At 41.2% G+C, this 20,010-nt stretch overlaps 1 protein-coding gene across 1 annotated transcript in view; it reads left to right on the top strand.

Annotated features, from left to right (window-relative positions):
• VSNL1 (visinin like 1) overlaps positions 1-20,010 on the top strand; it is a 108,486-nt gene that overhangs the window by 32,397 nt on the left and 56,079 nt on the right. Inside the window, exon 2 of the mRNA XM_001503420.6 lies at positions 17,806-17,972. Within this exon, the coding sequence (XP_001503470.1) occupies positions 17,811-17,972 (162 nt within the window). The 5' untranslated portion in view covers positions 17,806-17,810. The remainder of the gene's footprint in view (positions 1-17,805; positions 17,973-20,010) is intronic.

The following is a 20,010-nucleotide window of genomic DNA, read 5'->3' as shown; positions in this document are numbered from 1 at the left end:
GAAGGGAGAGTGATAGGAGATGAAGTTGGAGAAGCAGGGTGACCATACACCCCAATTTGCTTAGGATAGTCCTGAATAATGCTTGTTGTCCTGGAGGAAATACCAGCACCTTCTTTCACTCTCTCTGTGTGTGCTCTCTGGACGATAGATTATATAATCTCCCTATTGAGAGTTAAGTACGGGCCAGATTATTTGGATATAGATAGCAAATGAATAAAACTTTATAAAACTAGCTCGCAAATGAATTCCTTCTTGTTCCATTGGCCCTTCCTATTTTAATCTGAGTTGGAGCTGAAATATTTTTATTTTGCATTAGTCTGAGGCAGGCAGTCGCGTAAGTGAGATATGTAGATAAGAGCTGGCTGCCTTTGGAGAACATCCTGTGGAGAGGTTTTTAGATTTAGATGTGAAAGAGGTTTCTAGTTTTACATAGCGACTGGAGCAGCCCAAGGTACTTGTGCCAAACCAAAGAATTAACACTAAGAAGAAGAGGAGGAAAAAGAAGCAAGAGGAGGAGGGGGAGAGCTCCTATTCTGTGCCATGCGATATTCATTATCGTTTTATATTATCTCATCTTTAATCTTCACGATTTATTTTAAGATCAGGAAATGAAAGCTCAGAAAGGTTTAATAGCTTGATCGAGGTCATACAGATAGTGAGAATTAACTCTGGGATTTGAATCTAACTCTATCTAACCCTTTCCATTCGGTTATCCTGCCCACCTCAAGCCTTCCAGCTGTGATCTATTATTCCTTGATGCTTGAACATGCCTTGCTCTTTTGCACCTCACTCTGTATTGTAAGTGTAGAAATTGTCATTTCTACCTGACAATCCCTATTCACCCATCGCGAAGACTGCTTCTCATGTGAAGCTTTCCTTAATTCCCACAAATGTGTGCCCTTCCATAACAGCCAAACAAATATTTCTTACAAAATTTTATTCATTCATCCCATCTAGTCATTCATTTATCCAACTGTTAAATATTGGACATACAGCAGTAATCAGGACAGGCATAATACCCAGCCTCATAGAGCTTGTGGCTAGCAAGTATTAATTAGCCAAGATATCAATGTGAAACACTGGATATTTAATAAAGACATAATAAAGAAATATTATCTCATTCATTTGTCCATTCAACAAGTGCCTACTGTGCTAACAGAGGCCTGATAAAACATTGAGACATTTTTGCAAATGCAAATTCAGTGTGAGCATGAGTCTGAGAGTATGATGTAGGAGTAGTAAGAGATAAAACTAAAGAGAAAGGCATGGGCAAGATCATGGTGGCCCCTGTGGGTCTTATGAAGGAACTTCGGCTTTCTCTTCAGGCAACAAGGAGGTATTGAAGGCCTGAAGTGGTCAGATATTTATTCTAGTAAAATCAATATGGCAATAAAGTCAAGAATAAATGTGAAGGGTAGAGACTGCAGACAGGAAAATTAATTAGCTGTTGCAAAAAAAAAAAAGAGTGTCTAAAGTAAGGTAAAGTCAATGGGATGGAGCACAGAAGACGAATCCATGGTTAGTCATGACAGAATTTCTGACTGACTGGAACCAGGGAACAAGGAATGGAGAAGCATATGCTGACTCCTAAATTTCTGACTTGGGCTTGCAAACGCATGACTCTTCTCTGAATTATTGAGACAGGGATGACGTCCTGCCCACCATATCCTTCATTGCCTTACACTTAAGATAAGTAAGGCCATTTCTTCTGTCACCTACTGGTATTTTTGTTGACGGACTCTGGGTGAGAGCTGCATTTGAAGAGAACATAGGACTTGTAATCAGGAGCTGAGGCTCTCGAGCTAGACCTTCCATAGATGTTCTCTACACTCTTAGAAAGAGCTTGTGTCTTCGATAGGCCTCAGTTTCTCATCTGGAGAAAGAAAAGCATTGATCTAAACTAGGATCTATTTACTTACTCTCTTTAGACCTCAGTCTTCTCAACTTTATAACAGGGAAGATTAATTAAATTTTACAAAGATCTTTTCAAGTTCTCATATTTTAATATAGGTAAACATGGTAACCTATGAGAGATCTCTCACCATTTAACATTAATGTGTTGTCATAGAATCTTGTACATTATAGGAATGTGCTTATCACTCCATATTATACAATGTAATTAAAATTTCTACATCATGTTTGTCTCTCCCACTGGGTCATTGTTTTCTACAGGAAATAAGCAGTTCCTTACTCATCTCTACATCCTGATACATAGCATGGTTTCTGCACATAGTCTGCACTTTTTATTGATTTGTAAGGAAAACAACTGACGTTTTTTTCTTTTGGTAAGGAAGATTGGCCCTGAGCTAACATCTGTTGCCAGTCTTCCTCTTTTTGCTTGAGGAAAATTGTCATTGAGCTAACATCTGTGCCAGTCTTTCTCTATTTTATGTGAGATGCTGCCATAGTGTGGCCTGATGAGTGCTGCTAGGTCTGCGCCCAGGATCCGAACCTGGGAAACCCAGGCTGCAGAAGTGGAGTGTGCAAACTTAACCACTACACCACAGGGCCAGCCCCAACTTACTTCATTTCTTGCAGTAAACAGTTGTAATTATAACGTGTATTTAATATTGTATGTCTTCTTTTTCCACTTAGCATATCATAAGTAATTTGCCATGTTTCAATGTTGTACTCACATTTTATATTCTATTGAGTTAACATGCCATAATTTACTATCCATTTCCCTAATGGGGACTGGTTATAGTTCTAGAGTTTTTGCCGTTATTAAATAAAGCTGCAATAAATATATCCCAGTGTATAACTTTCGTCTCTTGAATTATTTCTTTAAGATAGCTTCTCCTGGAATCAGAGTGTTCTTATTTAACACTTCTTGATTTCTAGTATTTTCTAGTGGGTTGTACCAACAGACAATTTTACTGTGTTTGGTTATTTGTAGTTTTGATGCAAATAATCCATAATGAATTTATAAATCAAAATTGGGGTGAGTTTATTATATGAGCCAGGTCTGACTATAGCCCAGGGGCTTCCTTCCCCAAGGACGGAAGCACACCAAAGAAGTCAGTGTATAAAGTGGTTATATACCATCTTGGAACAAAGAGCATACATCACGAATGACAGGAAAGCCCCTTTTACAACAGTCATGGGACACTTGCTGGCACAGCAGCTTCAGTGGTTTACAAGGTGAGCACAGCAGGTCAGCAATTAATCCTTAGTTTCTAGGAAGAGATGCTTATCCTTAAAGAAATGCCGATATAGGGGGGAAGATACATCCCTATCCTTAAGGGCATCGTTCTTATCTTCGGAACATTGTAAATGTTTAAAGCAGATGTATAATGCTTGCTCAACAGGCCACATCAGGCCTTTTTGGAAAAACAAGGTTAGGCTGAATTAGTTTTAAACCAAATGTCTTCCTTATATACTCCAGTATATCCTATTGCTTGTCTTTTATTCATCAGTTGGATTGAACTTGACCATTGATAGTCCATCTTTGGTTCATATTCTGTCCATGTTCATTGCCCAGCTTTCTATCATGCCCTCTTCCCATTTAATTAAAAGAATTTTTTAATTTTTGATATTTTTTCCCATTTTGATTTGCCTTTTTGTCTCGTATTTCTAGACTCCCTAAACTTTGAATTTTTATGTAGTTATATCTATCAATCTTATCTTTTATAGTTTTTGCCATTGCTTTTATGTTTAAAGATTTTATTTTTTTCCTTTTTCTCTCCAAAGCCCCCTGGTACATAGTTGTATATTCTTTGTTGTGGGTCCTTCTAGTTGTGGCTGCTTTTATGTTTAGAAAGTCTAACTGAACCTTAATAAATAGGTTAAACATGTTTCTCTGGGTTTGTTTTCTATTTGTGTTTACTCTGGTGTGAATGGTCTAGTCATACTCAGATCATTGATTTCTTCTGATTCTAATGGTTTCCTTAATAATTGGAATTTGCTTTATATATAAAGCTATGTGTATACATCCACATAGCTGTTAACATTTTGTCTAGCATATTTTGTTTCTAATAGTTTTCTTTGGGTTAATTTTTATATTAAATTGTTTATTCCAAATGTTAATGATTTTTTAAAAGATGGCGTATGGTGTGGTTCTGACTCGTGTTTTTCACCAAGTTGCTATCAAGTGATGTTGATGGCATCACTTACGAAATTGTATTTCTCTTCCCCCTTGTTCTGAAAAGCTTCCTTCATCATACATTAAGTAATTATGTATAGCCAGATCTATTTCTAGACTCTCCATTCTGTTATGCTGATCTTTAAGTCTATTTCTGTGCCAGTAAAGCCTTCACGTATTTGAGGAGAGTTCAGATTTCCTCTCTTGAGTCTTTGCTTCTCCAGGCTAAACATTCCCCATGCTTTCCATTGCTGCCCTTGTGTTTAGCATCCAAGCCCTCCCCAAGCCTCAGGGGGCCAGAAGAAGGCAATTGTGAGATAACGGACTGAGCCTCAGAGCACCTGTAAGTTGCCTCACTTGGGGGAAGAACTGCACAGATCAAGGCAGCACCCAGACAAGGAAGGAGAGAGAATCTTTATATTGAAATAAGTTTTTGTCCTGGAAAGTGATTTCTTGTTTCTCATCTCCTTTAATAAGGCAGAATAGCTAATAGTGGGCCAGAGCTTTTCAGGGTTCAAATCCCAACTGTACCATTTTCCTGCTGTGTGACCTTGGGCAAGTTTCCTAAATTCTCTAAGCCTATTTTCCTTGACTGTAAAATAAAGACAGTGGTATCTATTTCGTAACATTATTGCAGAGATGAAGTGCATAATCCATGAACATGTAGTGAGTACTTACTAAGTTATGATTATTACTGCTAAAATATCAGTCATATGGATCTATTACTGCATTAACATTTTGAAGTAGTTATTAACATACGCAATTTAAAGTTGAATGAACAAGATAAGAAAGTTTCCATAACTTTCTGGAAGGCACAAGCTGATGGCAGTGCTAGAGCTGGCTATCTCATCTCATCTGTCTAACTTCAAGGCCTGTGCTCTTTCCTGTAGATGACGCTACTGCACCGATGTAAGGTACTTATCACTGGTTCTTTGGGTTATGTAATGGTTACACGGGTGAAGCTGTAAATTCCCAGGTAAAGGTAAATATAAGGTTCAAATATGTGATTGTCTTGAGATTTCCTTTTGGTTTCAAAATAGAAGGGCATTAGATTAATGGGAAGGAGAGAGATGATTTTATCTGAATCTGCAAATTAGCAGATGTGGGAACATATCCCTTAAAACTAAGTATTACTCAACATGCTGCTTCAAGTGGCAGTGACACAGGCCCCGAAGCATTTGTCATCCCCACAGGGTGCCAGAGGAAGCAGCATTTCCGCTCCTTCAGCACATGTAACCTGTGCTCTCAGGAGGCTCACGGCCGGGAGGTGGGTGAGTGGAGGCTGCCACGTTAGCAGCCTGTGCTTGTGCGTACCACTGCCAAGTCAAACAGTATGGAAGGTCTAATTTTAGCCCTCTCAGCCTTGGCATTGTCCCTTTTAGCCAAGATATTTTTCATGCACCACAATAAAGTGCTTTGTTCCAGCCTTGCTGGATACTTCACAAAGGCCCAGCAAGGTTGGGATGACCGTAATTCAGAGCTGGAAATTCATCAAAGACAGGAACCTCACTGGAAAGGATCAGCACTCCTTTGGCAACCTTTGGTAAACAGGCCCTTTCCATCCACCTCCCAAAGCTCCCAGAAGGAGCACATGGTTACCTCCTCTTCCTCCAACTTCTTCTTTGTGAACCTTCTGTTGGCTGGTCATCAACAGGTGTCTTTGCTCTTTCATGCCCAGGATTTGCAATTTACTCCCTTACTTCATCCCTGCCCAACAAAGCCCACTTCTTTTCCTATAGCTGAGCCTTGTTTTCTTTCCTGAGATGTCCTGGAAAGTGCACAAAATTAAGAGCTAGAGCTGCCTGTTTGGTTTGTTCCTTACAATGACTCAGTGAATGGGGTGAGGCAGAAACTTTCACAGAACTTCTGGAGATGAGAAAACTGAAGCTCAAAGAGGAAGCTGACTTTTGCTAAAGTCACACGGGAAACATTGGCAGAGTTGGGACTGAAACCAGCTCTGGTGCTTTAGGGAGAGGCGTCGTCCCATGAGCCTGTGAAGGCACAGAAAACTCACACAGGCCATTTAGGAGGGCCCTAGAAAACTTTTCACAGTGAGGTCTCAGAATGGTGGGCTTTACCTTCAGGTAAAACACAACTTCCTTATTTCTGGAAAGTGGACAGGGAAGCTTGATCCATCCACACACACAGCCAGAGATGCTACTGCTTCGAAAGCTGTCTTGGATCTTCCCTTTGACTTTCTAGTAGATCCCTCTCTGGACTTCGTTGGACAATCCTAGATCTGGCCTTCGGTACCCAGAAGTGATAATCTATGAAATAATCATCTTTTTCTATCTTTGAATTTTCTATCTTAGAATTTGAATTTCAGTCATCATAATGAACATTGGATAGTGCTTTAGCATTCACAAGCTCTTCTCTATGTTACATTTAATACACCAAGATTGGCATTGTTATCAGCAGTCTCACAGATGGCAGAACTGAGCCTCAGAGAGGTTTCCCTGAGGGTTCAAGGACTCTGACCCAGGGATCTCCCGCAACACTGCATCCCCCCATCACTATTTCTCCAGGGTGCTGGGACAGGCAAGGAGGCGACAGACTTGGCATTCTCTTGAAGTTCTCTCCCATATTCATTACTTCACCCAAAGCTAACAAGGATGGACCTCGGAACTAAAGGTCTTTGGCCTACAAGTGAACCCCGAAATATTGCTGTGAATTAATTGTTTGAAAAGGGCAGGATTTTTCCAGGATTCTTGAGGCTGTTTTGTGAACAGAAGACGTTTGGTTTACTTGTTTGTTGAAATTATTTATGTACATTTTTTGTGATTATAAATGTTATATGTGCTAATTTTAAAAAGTTCAGAAAGATATTTAGGAGTGAAATATCACTGTCACACCACCAGCAGTTATACCCACTCTTAAGATTTTGATGTAAATTCTGTACTGCCTGAATTTCTGTGTGCACAAGCTTCAGTGTGTGTATATATAAGGCAAAAACAAGATGATAGTGCACATAGTGTTTTGTGAGTTGCTTTTTTTACTTAGCAGTTTATTGCAATGTCTTTTCTCCTTTTTTCTTTCTTTTTTTTATTGAGGTATAATTGACATGTAATGTTATATTAGTTTGAGATATGCAACATAGTGATTCAATATTTGTATGTATTGTGAAATGATCGCCACAATAAGTCTAGTTCACATCTGTCGCCATATGTAGTTGCAAAAGTTTTTTTTCTTGTGATAAGGACTTTTAAGATATACTGTTAGCAACTCACAAGTATGAACTACTGTATCATTGACTGTAGTTGCCATGCTGTACATTGCATCCCCAGGGTACACTAATTTTATAACTGGAAGTTTGTGCCTTTTGACCTCCTTTACCCATTTCCCCCACCCCCCTTTTCTTTCTCTTTTTGGATCTCAAGTGCACACTTAGGTTAATCATACTCCTCCATTCATGGCACACTATCACTGTTGTCTATATAAAGCCCCTCTTGTGTTTTATTACGTATTTTCTCTCTTCTGTACTCACTTCCATTCTCCTCTTCCTTTCTATTGCATTTAATACATGTCCTCAGGTAAGTATTTATCCTTGAAAATATATGGTTGTTTTATAATTTATATGTTAAAATAATTGGCATTGAGTCAATACCAATCCATGTCAATCAACGCAGATCTACATTACCACTTTTAACGGCTTCATAATTTACATTGTGTAGTTCCAACAAAATCTGTTTAACCAGTTTCCTATGTTGGACATGTAGGTTGGGTTTTTTGGGTTTTGTTAAGGATTGGCACCAGAGCTAACATCTATTGCCAATCTTTTTTTTATTTTATTTTTCTTTCTTCTCCCCAAAGCCTTCCCAGTATGTAGTTGTATACTCTAGCTGTAGGTCCTTCTGGTTCTGCTATGTGGGATGCTGCCTCAGCATGGCTTGATGAGCAGTATGTATGTCTGTGCCCAGGATCGGAACTGATCAAACTCTGGGCCGCCAAAGCTGTGCCGCCAAAGTGGAGTGCACAAACTTAACCACTTGGGCCTGGGGCCCGCTCCTTAGGTTGTTTTCAAAAAAGTTTTTTTTTACTGTTTTAAACAATGCTGGAGGAAACATCTTTGTATATGTGTCTTTGCAGATTTGTGTGATTATTTCCTTGAGATAATTTTGAAGGAACACTTTGTAAAAACTTCATCACCCAATTTTTCAGCTCCTAAAGTAGTTTTGTTACAGATTCCCTGAAGTTCCCTCCACTCTCCTCTTTCTCTCTTTCTCTCTCTCTCTTTCTCTCTGTCTCTCTTGACTCTTTGCGGGTCTCTTCCTAATGGCATTTAGCAGTCATCTTTAATCTCTATTCATAGATTCTCTCTTATCACTCAGCTGATAAACTCTAGTTCATTGTTGACAGGGATCACATCATAATTAATTGATACAACAACATTTCCTGGGCGTCTGTTCAGTAGTAGACTCTGAACCAGTGCTGAGGCGAACCTGACAATCACTCTGCCCTTGAGGAAGCCTGGGTCTGGTGAGACGGCAGATGTGCTTTATGGTGACAGCCAGAGCTGGTGGTGTGGTGAGAGCAGTGTTTACAAGACAGCATTGTGTATAATAAGAGTCAGGGTGCGAGACAGAGGAAGCCAGACAATGAAGTCACTGAAGATGAGGTTCCTCATCTATGTCTGGAATATGGGTTGGAGTTCACTAGAAGACCAAAGTGGAGCTAATAGGAACTGCCCTCAAAGCAAAAGGAGCAGCAAGCACACAACCAGAGAGGTCTGAGACAATATAACAGGTTGGAGCATAGGATGGGAGCATGTGCAGATGAGACTAAAGAGGTCCTGGGGCAGTAAGGCCCAGGTGAGTCTTGAAAAGCCATGCTGAGGACTGGATTCAGAGTGAGGGTAATGGGAGGCTACTGAAGGGGTTAAGCAGAGCGGTGATGTGATTGGATTTGGTGCTTTAGAAAGGTCGTTCTGTTGTAGTGTGAAAGATGGATTTCAGGAGTGCAAAACCACAGATGGGGAAGCAAGTTAGGAGGCTACTGTCATAATCAAAGTGAGAGATGATGATGGCCTGAAATAAGGTAGTGGCAACCAAGAGAAGTAGATGGAATTTGAGAGAGTTAGGAAGTAGAATCTACTAACTACTTAACTTGATGATTGATTAGATACAGGAAAGTGAAAGAGGTAGAAGAGTCCAGGATGACCCCTGGGCTCCGAGTGGGACCCTGGGCAGATGGTGGGGCCATTTACCCCAAGAGCAGCACAAGCAGATACTTGGGTTTGATATGACTGTAGGATTCAAAGGTGGAAATGTCTAGCAGACAGAAGGATATATGATCTGGTATTCAAGAAGGACTTGCCCTGGAGATAAATTTTGCAAGCATATTTATCTTTGTAATTAGATGATAATACTGAGTAAAAGTTTGTTGCATAAGTGAATTAATTAATTTTTAGTATCATGCTTCCTTCAAATAGAATGTTTTACTTCTATAAAGCCACCTTTATATGAGAATTTCAAAGTTCTCCCTGTTGAGACCCCATCTGAGTTAAAGCATTTTTTTTAATTATTGTAGAGATAATGATTTACAACATGGTGAATGCAAATGGCTCTCAGAGGGGGAAGACCACTGGCCTAAGAGTTGGAAGACTTGAGTGACTTTGCCACTATCAGTAGACCCTTGGACATGTCACTCACCCCTTGGGATATCCAAGCGCTCACTCTGAGAGCAAGGTGAGGGCTGGTACTACTGATGCTCTAGTCTCCTCCCAGCCCTGTGAGTGGGGATGTGCAGGTGACGTTGGTGCCCCCGCTCTGCTCTTCTCTTTCACAGCTCCCTGCTGCTCTGAGATAAGGACCACAGTCCTTCCCCACTGGGACTTGGCAGCACAACGGAGAACACAATCTGTTGGACAGAAGGCTGTGATTATTAATGAAAGCATTTCCTCTGTTACCTCACAGAACTAAGTGAGGTTCTGACACTGCCAGAGATGGCTCATTTCCTTTCATAGAAATTGATTCTCAGAAACACATAGAGTGGTCGCAGACAAGACACACAGAGAAGTAAAAATAAGATGCAGAAAAGTGGGTGGCTCCTTGAAACACTTCCAGATGAAAGGTTACCAGCTATTAATCAGCTCACACTTCTGTTCAGTGGGGGAGCGAGGAATTGCATGGAAACTTCACTCAACAGCTGATGCTTAGTCAGGGCTGCGGGGTCCTCAGATGACTTTCCTCTGTCAGGTCAAATACGAAGAACTTTTACTTAAGAGGAGGACAGTAAACAGGGCCATAGCCAAATTCCCCATGTCTCACAATTTCTGTGGAGGGTAGAATGACTTCTAGATGTCTGGGCTTAAATCTTGGCATGTCCTCCTCTCCATCTTCTGGAGCAGCCCAGTTTGCTGGGTCCCGTGATGAGAATAATAATAGTACTGTTTGTTGAACACCTGTTATGTGAAAGGCCCTGTTGGAAGGAATTCAGTGTGCAACCCAGTGAGCCAATGTGATCACTTCTATTTGACAAATGAGGAAACTGAGGGTCCGATGGACTAATTAATTTATCACAAGTCATATAACTTATATGCAGCAGGAGCATCATTTGATCCCAGATCTGACTCCAGCACACTTTTTTTTCTCCCACTAAGCTAAGCCCAAGTAAAAAGTAAAAGAGACATTGTGTCCAGATAGAGAGAGAAGGGAGCCCACAAGATGCAGTGAAAGGGAAATTGAGTTTGAATAGAAACTTTTCCAAAGTCATAGCCTAGCACCTGGGCACCAAGCGTGGTTTAGTCTCAGTTGCCCTTCCCAGGTGCTCCCGATATGTTCCTTGTGCCTGGGAGAGGAAAAAGAAGACGGCAGTTGAGTCTGACCCCCAAGGGCTGATCTGGCCACTTGATCCCTTGCAGATCAGAGTCCCTGAACACAAGGCCACCAAATTACCAGGTGAATTTTAGTTTGGAATCACCTAGTTATATTCAAGGGCTAATGTTCATTGGCAGCTCCAGTCCCAGTGTCAGGACTGTCCCAAACAGACATGACACCAGGGCCCCTTCAGGCTTCCAGTGCCTGAGCTGTAGCAGGACAGCTCAGGTGGGAACTTGGCTGGAAACAGGCCTAGGGAGGGAGGCCATTCTTCACAGCCTAGTCACAGGGACATGGATTGGCTCTGCCCAGTCCCACAAAGCCTAGGACCTTCGGCCCATCTCAGTGCCCAAGGGTCACAGGCCTGGGCAAGGCAGCAGCCTCTGAGTCTCCTTGCTGAGGCTCAGCAGCCAGGACACTGCTTGTCCCTGTGCTGACTTTCTATGTTCCCTGGCATAAGGCCCCTTACCCCCTGGGCCTCCTCTAGAAAACAAAAAGCTTGGACCAGATGGTTGATTCCTGAGGCCCACTTTTACTTTTACCTTTGTGTGCTTATTGTACTTTCTGGGATGGAACTCTTGTCACTTGCCTTAACAGAACCACTGCCACTGCCATCAGAATGGTTTTCCCTCATTTAGCACAGATCAAATAATTACTCTTGCCTTACCTTTAGTCACCAAGGATGCAATCTGTGCTCCCTTCCTGTTTCATGTGTGTGGGCCAGGACCTCAGCTAATCCCACGAGGTTCAGGGTTTGAAGGAATGTCATCAGGGAACTCCATGAGAAAGGATTTCTCCCCTTTTCTGAAGCTGCTCTGGCCCCCAGACACAGCACGAAAGGCCAGCCTGTGATTAGCACTCTCCCTGCCCCTTGGAAATGCTGCTGGGGGCTCATGAGTACTTGGCTTCAGGAGGATGAAGAATAGAAGAGCAGAAAGAGCCAGAGTGTCAGATATTTGCCTTTATTAGCAAAGAAAACCTGACACAATGTGCTGGGCAACTTTGAGGCTTGGTTTTCAGGATTGTTTTAACAGTCTCTGGAAACTAGCAACCAAATGTCATTTGTTTATAGGATAGATGGGTGGTGATGGGGATTGTTTCAACATCCTGGCACAGAGATAAACATGCCTCCTGGCTTATAGGCTTTAAGTGTTTGGCATGGGGACAGCATGCTGCGGGGTTGGGAGGGTGGGAACACCCAGCCAGGTCAGGAGACTGGAGTTCTCATCATGGCTTTGCCATAGGTTACCCATGTGGTCTTGGGGAGCCTCAAACTCTCCAACCTAAAACAGAAGAGCCCAGATGCAAACCTTTTCATATTTTTGTCTTCCGTAATTGTGAGATTTTTGAATTCTTTACACTAGCCCCCAGTACAAGGTTCTTAAAACATATCAGGGATGCCAGATGGAGGAAGTGAAGAATCAGAGACAAGTTAGGTTATGTCTGTGCTCTGAGTGTTTTCTCCGTAGACCATCTACTTTTATTTTTATTCATGTTTTTTCATCAATGCTTCCCAAATTGACTGAGGATTATATTCACCTGAGTTGCTTATTAAACGTACAGATTTCCCTCTAAGGGAGGGGCTCATGAAGCTGTATTTTTAACAAGATAACCAACGGGGTGATTCTTGTATTCAGGCCAATTTGGGAAACACTGCTTAAGAGTTTTCACCTGAGGACCAGTCATAGGTGAAGTTGCCTGATCTGGTGGGAATGTGTCTCTCTGTCCCCTGTGCTCCATAGCTCTCCACTACGAGCTTTCATCTCACCATGCCCTGTATTTCTAGAGGTGTGACTGTCTCCTCATTCAGTTCTGAGCCTTTAAAGATTGAAACCATGTCTTCTCTTTATTTCCTACCATGCCCAGTAGATCTCATATCTGATCTTATAAATGTTTGCCAAACTGAGTTGTCCAGAGAGTTTTCTGCCTGCTTCAGTCAACCAGCCATGGGTCATTATTGATACAAAACCCTGCTAGCAAGGACAAGGAGATGAGAGTTGTGAGAGCTTGTAGAGAAATGTCATGGAGAAGACAGCATTGAAACCGAGCCCTGCAGAAGGAGTAAGATTTAGACAGGTGGTAAGGAAAAGAAAGAGCAATCTAGGCAGGAATCTAAGCATGAGCAAGGCCAGTCTCTTTCAGTTATTTCCGTGTACAGTTGAGGAGCCCAGGGCCCAGAGAGAAGACCTGATGTATTCAAGGCTGGTCCAGGTAACTCGACCCTAGAACCAGCGCAACTCCATTCAAGACTCCTTTCAGCCCGGCACCAAACCCTTGGTGCCGAAAGGGTTTGCGGAGGAAAGATGCTCATGGGTGCTTCTCAGCTCCACTGGTGGGCCTTTCCTTCCTCCAGGAAGTCTCCCAGTTCTCTCCTAAGGGCACTCTTACATACTCTGCCTCTTCTGCTCCGGAATCCTGCTATCAAGACAGGGTAGGAAATGGATGAGAGGTGGGCAAAACTCAAGGCCAGAAGACCAGGTAGAAGGTAGTTACAGAATCCAGGCAAGAGGCGATGATGACCTGTAGGAGGAAACCAATGGGCTCCAGAGAACTCGTTCATTCTGCACTAAGCTTTTTACTACCTGGTCAAGCTAGGGTAAATTACTTTATCTCTCTGAGCTTCAAACTCCTGATCAGTAAAAAGGGGATGATAATTATCTCTTAAAGCATTGTTATTCAGGTAAATGTTATTGTACAAAAGCCTTTTGTAAATTGCAATGTAGAAAAATATGGTCTTTTCTGGGTATCATTTGCAATTAAATGGTGTTGGGCTTTCCTCGCCCATGGGCCGTCACTGGTGGTGTTCTCTTGCCCATCAGAACCGCTCCACCTCTCCCATTTTGTGCCTAGCACTCAGTCTCTCTCAACTGCAGCTCAAACAATGAGACATTATTTGGTTTGGGGCTGGGCTCATTTTTATCTTATAACCTGGAACCCTTCCTTAAAAATAATACACTCCAGTGTCTGTCCCCTCCCTTCTTAGGTAACAAACACTCAAGTACTGACGAGTTCTCAGGTAAAGAATTCACAGAACCAACATGTGCTGACTTTTCTGAGGCAAGCCAGTTTGAAGTCTCTGACTCATATTCTCTTATTTAAAAAGCGCACGTTGCAAAGCAGTGAATGATGGGGTTGGAAGACCCTTAAAAATCATCTGGTCCAACTCATTTATTTTTCAAATGGAGAAACTGAGTAAGGAAAAGATCTTGCCCAAGATCACAGAATCAACTAGAAACAGAGCTGGGATAAATCCCTCGCACATTGTGACATGGAATCTTTTTATTGAGAATGTGATAAGCTTTGCTGTCATTTTTACCCTTTCTGTTTTTCTGGTCCCATAATGAAAGATACTACTTGACTCATACCACTGTAGCCTCAGAACAAAGGGAGGATAGGTGGGGAGGGTTAACCCATCAATGCTTTTATTATCAAACATGACTGAGCACCACCTATGCCAAGTACTGAGAATACTAAGATAAAAGACATGGGTCTCGCCTTCAAGGTGTTCAAACTTTAATGATGAAGACAGAAAGGGAAACAATCCAGGAGGGCAGGCCATTTTCCATAGACTTAAATGAAACATTCCTCCCATCTGCTGCCCGTACTTTGTATTTATACTTATGATTGCATTGACTCTCCTCGCAGATAGATTTTTATGAGATTGATTTTCCCAGAAAGAAACATACCAAATACCATAACTTGATGAAGACCAGTAACAAGGTCCTTGAGTACCTACTCCATAGTGGCTCAGTCGCCCTCATTCATTCATTCATTCCCTCAAAAAATATTTGTTGAGCATCGAGAATAAGGTACCAGTGATGCAAAGATAAATAAAAGACAGTCCTCTCTCTCAAGAAACTAATAATCCAGTAGAGAAATAAATAATGATCATGGAAGCTTTTACAAGGAAAGGGAGATGCCTAGGAGAAAAGATGCTAGTCAGCCTTGGAAAGTCCTTGAAGATTCCCAGAGCAGGTGGCGTGTAAGCTGAGGCCACTTAAAGAAGGAGAAGACTTCTGAGAAGACAAAGGGAGCTGTCATTCTAGAAAAAGAGAACAGCGTGTGCAAAGCATGGACATGTGGAAACATATGTAATCGTTGATTATTGCTAGTATATGAAGTGAAAAGACAGACTGGCAGAAAATGAGGACATGAGTAGGCAGGTCCTGTGCCATGCTAGGGAGATTGGGTTAGATCCTGTAGACAACGGAGAACTGTTGAGGGTTATAGGGACAAGATCGGATGATGAGGTTTGTATTTCAGAAATTCATTCAGTCAGCCATGCAGAAAGGTGGTTGGAGCCAGAGAGCTCAGTGAAGAGGCTGATCATTAACACAGGCAAGACCTGATGAGGGCAGTGGCTATGCCACTCTGAGGCAGGCCAGAACTTGATTTTAAATGATTCATCCATTGTTAGGCACACCTGAATGATGATGCTGACCATGACCCGTAACCCAGAAGCATGAATTTATGCATTTGAATCTCCCAAACTGTGATTCATGGTCCTGACAATGTTCCCCATGTGGATAAGAGACCACCCTCTCCCCATTCTCTGGAACAGTTTAAGTGATCATAGATGATCTATGGAGAATCCAAGCTTCCTTGCCTAAGAAAGACGCTGACACATTGTTGACCTTCTAAAGGCATTTGGGGGAGGCAATTTTTAATACACCTTAATCCATTTTCCCATCATCACTACAAACTCATTTCTGATCTTATGGTTTTGGTAGATCTAACAGTCTTTTCCAAACAAGGCCTTGGCAAAGTGACAGATGCTTCTCTCATCCCTTCTTTCAGCGCTGAGAGGCACTGATTCACCCTCTCAAACCTTACCGGCTTTGCTCCTCCTCTTCCTTCTCCTGAAATGCCTTCCATCCACCTGTCTGTCTGTGATTGTGCATTGGAGTCTTACAGATCCAGGTTCAAATTCTAGCTCTGCCAAGCACTTGTTGTATGATCTTGTACAAGAGCTGCCCTCGTCCTTTTTGCTGAGTTGTCATAGGGTTAGAGGTAAAGTTTGTGAAGTGTTCAGTGTAGTACCTACCCCACAGCCAACACTCAATATTCAGTAGCTGTTATTGTTAGGTGAGATTCCAGTTCAATAAGGAAAATTTATAATTCTCTGCTGAAAAGAAAAAGTGAAATTCTGAAAGGTTTGGTAATACATCTTTTGATTCTCAGGATAATCATGAATTACAGTTTTCTTACCCAGATTAATTAAACCTGACACCTGAGTACCCACTTGATTTCTATATCCAGCTGTGGAATCCCACAGTAACTTATAATTAAGAGACAGTTGCTAATAAGAGACTTGGAACTTGAAATTAAGAGCAAAAATAAGTAGAGAAATTCTGTAATAAAGGGTGTAGTTGCTGATCCTCAGCTCCTTTCCTCAAACAGAAGAGCTTGGAAGACAAGTGGCCGTCTTCATGGTATCTTCTCACCGTGCTGTGTGTTGTTGGGATGATGCCAAGAAGGAAACATTCCCTGGAAGTAGCAGGAGTGGTTTGGTTTCATTACAGTGAAAGAATTGTTCAGTGTTAGGGCAGGTTACTGACAATGGGTGTGGAATCTGCCTTAGAAGAAGGTGAAGAAATAAGAACAACAAAGTATGTGACGAGATTACCCTTCTAGGCTTGCAAGTGTAGACCTGCCTAGTGCCTGGGAGAGAATGTGTCTCAAGCACATTGAAGGACCAGGTCCACCAGGTCAAATTCTTCAAAACCTAACTCAGTCTCCTCTAACAGGATTTTAAAGATCTTCTGACACTTTCTTTATTCTGGTGGTCCCTCAGATTTTCAAGTCTAACTTGACTTTTTTAATCACTCTGTGTTAATTTGTTTTGTTTTGATTCTTTTTTTATAATGAAACAGCAACATTAAAGGGAAATTTTTTAAAAAATCATCCTTAATTTTCCTGTATTAGTACAAAAACTATTTTAATTTTGGAGTATTTTTTTATCTTTGTTTATCTACTTATTTCTTAATTAGCCATCATGGAAAATCTGAAAGAGTTTTGTTTCTATGTACACTTTATTAAGGAAGAAATTAAAGATAAAGCAGTTAATTAATACTGCCCTAAATAAAACACATAGTAAATGTCTGAATCAGGAGTAAAAATCAGCAATGACTATAAACCTATGCCCTGTCTGCCTACACTCTACTGTGATGTTGGCCACACAACCTGACACATAATTGATATAGGTATTATTTTCTATGCTATTATTTTTACTTACTAGCAGCAAGAATAACAGCATGGAATTATGTTAAATGAAATTCACCAATTTCAAGAGAAATTCTTGAAATTCTCTTTTGAGAAAGCCACCAAGAGTTTGTCAACTCTGAAGGCAATGTCGTAGGAAGTCTCTGAAGATGAGAAGAGAAATAGAGAATTGGTGTGACTAATAAAAGTGAGCTGTTTCCACATGTAAAAAAAGGTTGCAACTTTAGAACTAAAACAACTGAGATTCTCTGCTACTGCTGCTCAGGATTTTCCAAGTCACTTTTTGATCATTGGGCAATAAAGCCTTCTTGTTGTTCTGGAACTAGGCCCCTGAGCAGCAAGTGCTAATGAATTGTAACTCATAGGGAATATAAACAGTTTCCATGTCCTTTTTATGAATAGCATTAAAAGGACAGTTGCCTTCCTAACTGGGAGTCAGTGTATGTGAAAGATGACGCATCATGGAAGAGGATGAGCTCTATAGCCTTTTGAACCGTGAAAAGAGTCTTTTGTGTTCATCTCTTCTAGAATATCAAATAGAAGGAAGCAGATTTGGGCGGACTTGGATATCAGACACACTGGAGCGAGGTCCCACCAAGGGACTGATCAGAATTCTAGCTAGGCTTCTAATCAAGTTTGAAATAATCACAGTCATGGCGCTAATTGCGTTAATTTGCTTGTCTTCAGGCAAAATGGGGAAACAGAATAGCAAACTGGCCCCCGAAGTGATGGAGGACTTGGTGAAGAGCACGGAGTTTAATGAGCATGAGCTGAAGCAGTGGTACAAAGGGTTTCTCAAGGACTGTCCGAGCGGGAGGCTGAACCTGGAGGAATTTCAGCAGCTCTACGTGAAGGTGAGTTGGTTTTCAACCTCCTTCTTTTCTTCAGGCCGGAAAATATTGTCTTCGTGAAGTGGACTGTCACGCGGAATTATAACTCAAAGTAGCTCGTTTGTTTCACTCAGAAAGAAAAATGGACCATTTTGAAAATGCAAAGGGACGTGTTTTGTCCCAGAGATAAGTCAAGCAATTTCTGAACAAGAAGAGTAATTGTTCGATCAAAACACTGAATAGAGTTCAGAGGATGACAGCAGCTGGTGAAAGAACGTAAAAATCTCAGATAATAGTGTTTGCTGATGATTATTGACAAGCTGCTAATTACAACGTTGTCTGGCTTGTTAAAGGTATCTGCACCTCTCTCAGTTAAAGAGAAAGCACATGGAGGCTTTTTCACCAAGCAAGGTCCTCATATTTTCAGATAAGAAAAGAGCCCAGGTTTCTACAACAGGGCATTTAGAAGCGGGTGGGGAGGTCTCATTTACATCCAGGCATCAATATCTACAACCCAGACTCTGAACTCAGCATTTTGTACTGTTTACAAGCTGATGTTTCTCTGGACGTTAGATAGAACCGTTCCTTGGAAGGTGTAATTTCTATTTCAGTGGTATTGTTTTGGTTTGTATGAGTTTATCAGTTGTATTGGTTCAAGCTTTGGCATGATCTAAGACATTCCATTTTGTGTATACTCATATAACCTTAGGCTTGTGGAAGAAGTGCATTTTTTCTTTTAACTTTTTCTGAGTAAAATATCAAGTGGAAAATATTGCTTTTATCATTTAAGTGTAGCAAGTGTCAATTTGAGCAATATGAACCATCCACATACATACATGTGCGTGTAGGATGATGGTATAAACTGTTAAACATTGTCATTATCTCCTGAAGTTAAACATTTCACATAACCTGTGCTCCAGCAATTCCATTCTTGCACATGTACAAGAAGGGACATGTATAAGAATGCTCATGGCCGCACTGTTCACAATAGCAAAACTGGGAAACAACCCAAATGCCCATCAAAGGGAGACTGGAAAATAACCTGTGGTATATTCACACAGCAGTCAAAACAGTTGAACCGTAGTGACACTAAAACATTTAGTGCAAAAAGTATTCTCAAAATATTCTAAATTAAACACAAATAAAATAAAAATATATTTTATAGGACTACAAATAAATGCAATAAAATCATATAAAAAGGAAAGCAAGAGAGTGATGAACACAGGATTCAGACTGATGGTTAGATCCAGTGGGGAAGATGCAGGGGATGGGATGGGGGTACGGCCATGTGGTTAGACATAGATTGTGTCAACTCATAGCTATGGTTTTGGGTGGTGAGTTGCAGGTGCTCCTTGCATTATTAAAAGCTCACTGACCCTGTGTGGACCACTGATGAGTGTCAGGGACCCAGGATTATCAGTAATCCAAAGCCGAGCACCTGTGGGCCCCACATATCTACAAAACGATCTCCTCAGATGTGTGTAGAAAGCTACACATATAGTAGCATATATGCATGTTATAAGATCACTGTGACATATCTAAGGAGATCTGAGTAATTCTTTTTTAGCATGTGGAGATCTTTTATATGGAAGTGCTGAGAAGTGCGTTTATTATTCAATTAACATAAATTGCTTTTGCAGAGAAGTGGGATGGTACGCATTTTTCTAGACTATTATACCACTCTCCATAATTTTCAAAGTCACATCTTCTCCCATTTTATCACCGAGGAGTTAGCCTGAGCCTCAGAACTGTCTTCACTCTCAGCCCCAAGGAAAGTACAGACAAATGAGATTTGTCAAAGCCACTTCCATATCACTAAAGGTCATATAAGCTGTCACTCTGTGTTTAAGAGAGCTCTGTCTGCCATGTTCCTCACTATTTTTTTAAAATGAGAGAAGTTTTGCCTTTGGAGAAATAGTTGAAAGGCAGGAAATGAGGTATGTCATTTATATACTAGAAGGGCTCAACACCGAAAATGTACCAGCTTCCAGATGGGGGGGGCCACATAAACATTAAACACAGCTTAGCATTTGTGGTACAAATGATGTATATGTCCCAACAT

The sequence above is a fragment of the Equus caballus genome, chromosome 15 (assembly GCF_041296265.1).
Source record: "Equus caballus isolate H_3958 breed thoroughbred chromosome 15, TB-T2T, whole genome shotgun sequence".
NCBI classification, from domain to species: domain Eukaryota; kingdom Metazoa; phylum Chordata; class Mammalia; order Perissodactyla; family Equidae; genus Equus; species Equus caballus.
Note: the sequence above shows the minus strand (reverse complement) of the source record. Positions and strands in the feature narration are given on the sequence as shown.